Below are 3247 nucleotides of genomic sequence, written 5' to 3'. Positions count from 1 at the left end.
GACAAAGTTATTTTTAAATGAGACTCTCTTGTTTTCATATCTAGAAGTTTGATTTGGATATTTTTATTGTCTCCATGTCTCCACTTAACATGTTCAATAATTCGGACTTAATTTGGATGCAACACTAAAACAGAACTCTTATGTGAGTATTCAGCCTCCTGCTTTTCCTACAGATTTCAGACATGCCAGTCTGACAACTGCACGCTCCCGTTCCTTAAAATCTCCATCTATGTATCTATGTTTCTATTATGTATTATCTCTCTCTCTATCTATCTCTCTATCCATGTATTTTCTTTTCTTTCTTTCTTTCCTTTTTTCTTTCTTTCTTTCTTTCTTTCTTTCTTTCTTTCTTTCTTTCTTTCTTTCTTCTTTCTACCTATTGATCTCAGTGTATCAGCTATACAGGAAATGTACGTCTCTCTCTGTACAGGATAAAGCATGTAAATATATATCCATATCTATATCTGTAACTGTATCTCTATTTATTTCCTATTGGTTCTGTTTCTCTGGAGGACCCTAACTAATACAGCTTATTAGCGAGTTCAGTCTTAGTTGTGGGCGGGTGTACCCCACCATTGAAGAGGCAGTCTTGTTGTTAGGAGTACGTGCTCTCACAGCTGAGCCATCCTGCCACATGTGGGCAGCTCAGTGGCAGCTCAGCTCAGGCTGGACTCGAACCACTGTTGCTCAGAGCTCAAACTCTTGAGCGAGCTCTTAAAAAACTGAGCCACTCGGCCGGCCCCAAGGAAGGAACTCTTAATGCGACATCATTTTTGAGGAATCTACAGGGGATGGTACTGAAGAAAAATGTCAATCCCAAAAGGCTAAATATGGTAAAAGTATGTTTTTATTCCTATATATCATTTCTGAGAAGACAAAATTGTAGAAATGGATAACTAGTTAGCAGTACCAGGGGTTAGAGGAGGGAAGGGCGCTTCAGGGGGCGGAGGTGGACGCTGTTACAAAAGGACAGCACGAGGGACCCTTGTGGTGATGAAGTGCTGTGTGTCTAGACTGCTGTGGTGACACATGATCCTACATACGCGATAGAGTCTCATCAAACTCACTACACACACACACACACTATATGATTAGAGAATGAGTTAATGAACAAAGAACTAAGAGTAGAAGAGAAATATACTGAAAAATTAAAAAAACAACAACAGTAAGAATGGAAAAATCCAGACATCTCCAGAGAGAGAGAGAGAGAGAGAGAGAGAGAGAGAGATGAGGAGGGAGCCTGAGGGGAAAGGATGCCTCCCCCTCACACTCTCCCTCCCTCCCAGCCTCCCCATCACACCCTCAGCCACATCAGCTCCTCCTGCCTCCAGGTGCACGTCTTGTGACCTGTTTCAGCTGCTTCCTCAATTAGATTGTCAACAGCTTGTTGGCCCAAGAGATTGCCCAAGGATACAAAGGCACTAACTGATGTTCCTTCTGGAGACTCTGCAAAGGCCACAGGCCACACAAGCACTTCCTCCTCTTTTTGTTTCTTTAACAGCTATATTGAGTATAATTGATATCACACAAGTATGTTTGATGTGAAATTTTATGTTCTGGTCCCAGAATCACCTGGCATCTCTGAAGCCAAAGCCACAGGTAAGGAACAGACAACAAAAGGCGTACTTCTTCATATTGTTAATTTGTCACAGTAACATGGCAGCAGATGACATACTGACCCTGTTGGAACCAGGAGCTCTCCCTTGTGGTGTCTCCGGGAGGGGGTAGGATGATAGGATTTGCAAGGGGAAGCGGCAAAGGCCTCAGGATCATGGAGACGGACAGAGATCAGCTTACCCTGTGTCCCCGTAGGGCAAAGGGAATGGAAGGAGGTTTTGGCCTCACTTCCCCTTTGTCTGTGTTACTGTGGTATAACGGGTTTGGCCATCAATTGTATGTCCTGTTTCACAATAATACTCAGCCTCATCCTCAGACTGGAGGTTGGAGATGGTTAAGTAGCGGTCAGCCCCAGAGCTGGAGCCTGAGAAGCGATCGGGGATCCCGTCCCCCTTGCTGTGGCTTCCGTCACTGTTAACCTTCATCACATACCGAGGGGCCTTCCCTGGTGCCTGTTGATGCCAGAAAATGAAGAAGTTGCTGTGTTCACTGCTCAGGGTGCAGGTGAGCTTGGCCGAGGCTCCCAGGGAGGCCGACGCAGATGGGGGCTGTGTCAGCACAACCCAAGCACAGGAGCCTGGAAAAGGAAAAATACAAAAATGATGCCAAATGCACCAGATTTTGGACACAAGTCTCTCAACGATGAACTTGGAGGGAAATATTGGAAAGGGGGACCCCCTGAGTGCCCTGGGATACTCTGACCTGTGGAGAAAACCAGGGGCAGGAGGTAGAAGGGAAGCCAGTCCATGGTGGGGAGAATCTTCCTGGAGCTCTGCCCTGAGGCTGCCCAGCTGGGACTGGCCTCTCCAAGCTCCTGTCTTATCCTCTCTTCTTGCAGCTCAGGAAGGGAGGAGTTGGAATGCAAATCTGTTCTCCCTTCCCCAGTGTGTGTGTCTCAGCCCTTGCCTGAGCCCTAAGCCTAAGGGCCTCATGCTGGTAATTTCCTGAGGTCAGAAGCAGGGCCAGGTGTGAGTTTCAGAGTGGAGAGTTGATTGTACCCAACAGAAGTGTCTTCAAAACAGCATCAGTTATGCCCTTTGCACTCGGGGACAGCCCAGGGGAATTGGACTTATTTGGGTCCCCAAACTAGGACCCACAGTGCCCCCTGGTGTCCCCAGGATAAATGTCATTGTACATGTATAGCTAGTTCAGTAGAATTACTATTTTTGAGCCCTGAATAGAGGTCACACCTTTGGTCACTGTTTCACCTGCACCCCCTCACCTGCCATCATAACACAACTTCATCCCTCTGCTGAAGGCTCAGTCTCTCCCCCAGTCTAATGAGGAGAGATCCCTTATTGAGAGGTAAATGATTTTCCCAAAGTCTCCCAGGCAGTGATGAGTCAAGATTCCAATCCAGCAGTCTGACCTCAGAGCCTTCTCTTTGGCCTCTGTCTGCTCTGCCCTCACCATGTCCCATGTCCTCTTCCTCCCCTTTCCCAGGCTGCTTGAGCCCCTCCTGTCACAACCCTCAGGGAGGACGAGCGTCTGAACGGAACTCAGGTCTTCATGGTGCTGGAATCTGTGTTTCCCAGTGAAACACAAGACTGTGCACAGAGGTGGGGACACTCCGTCTGCTCCCTCCAAGGCAGACAACACAGGATCATGTGTCAGTGGGATTGGGAAACAG

The 3247-nt window shown here is 47.4% G+C and overlaps 1 gene segment (V, D, J or C); it reads right to left on the bottom strand.

Moving 5' to 3' along the window:
• Positions 1-1623: 1623 nt before the first annotated feature.
• On the bottom strand, positions 1624-2430 carry LOC109378741 (immunoglobulin lambda variable 3-25-like). The segment is given in 2 exon segments: positions 1624-2194; positions 2320-2430. Coding segments are annotated over 2 exon segments (399 nt in total).
• Positions 2431-3247: the final 817 nt, after the last annotated feature.

This window comes from Hipposideros armiger, unplaced genomic scaffold (assembly GCF_001890085.2).
Source record: "Hipposideros armiger isolate ML-2016 unplaced genomic scaffold, ASM189008v1 scaffold_3049, whole genome shotgun sequence".
NCBI classification, from domain to species: domain Eukaryota; kingdom Metazoa; phylum Chordata; class Mammalia; order Chiroptera; family Hipposideridae; genus Hipposideros; species Hipposideros armiger.
This window is presented reverse-complemented; position numbering and strand designations above follow the sequence as displayed.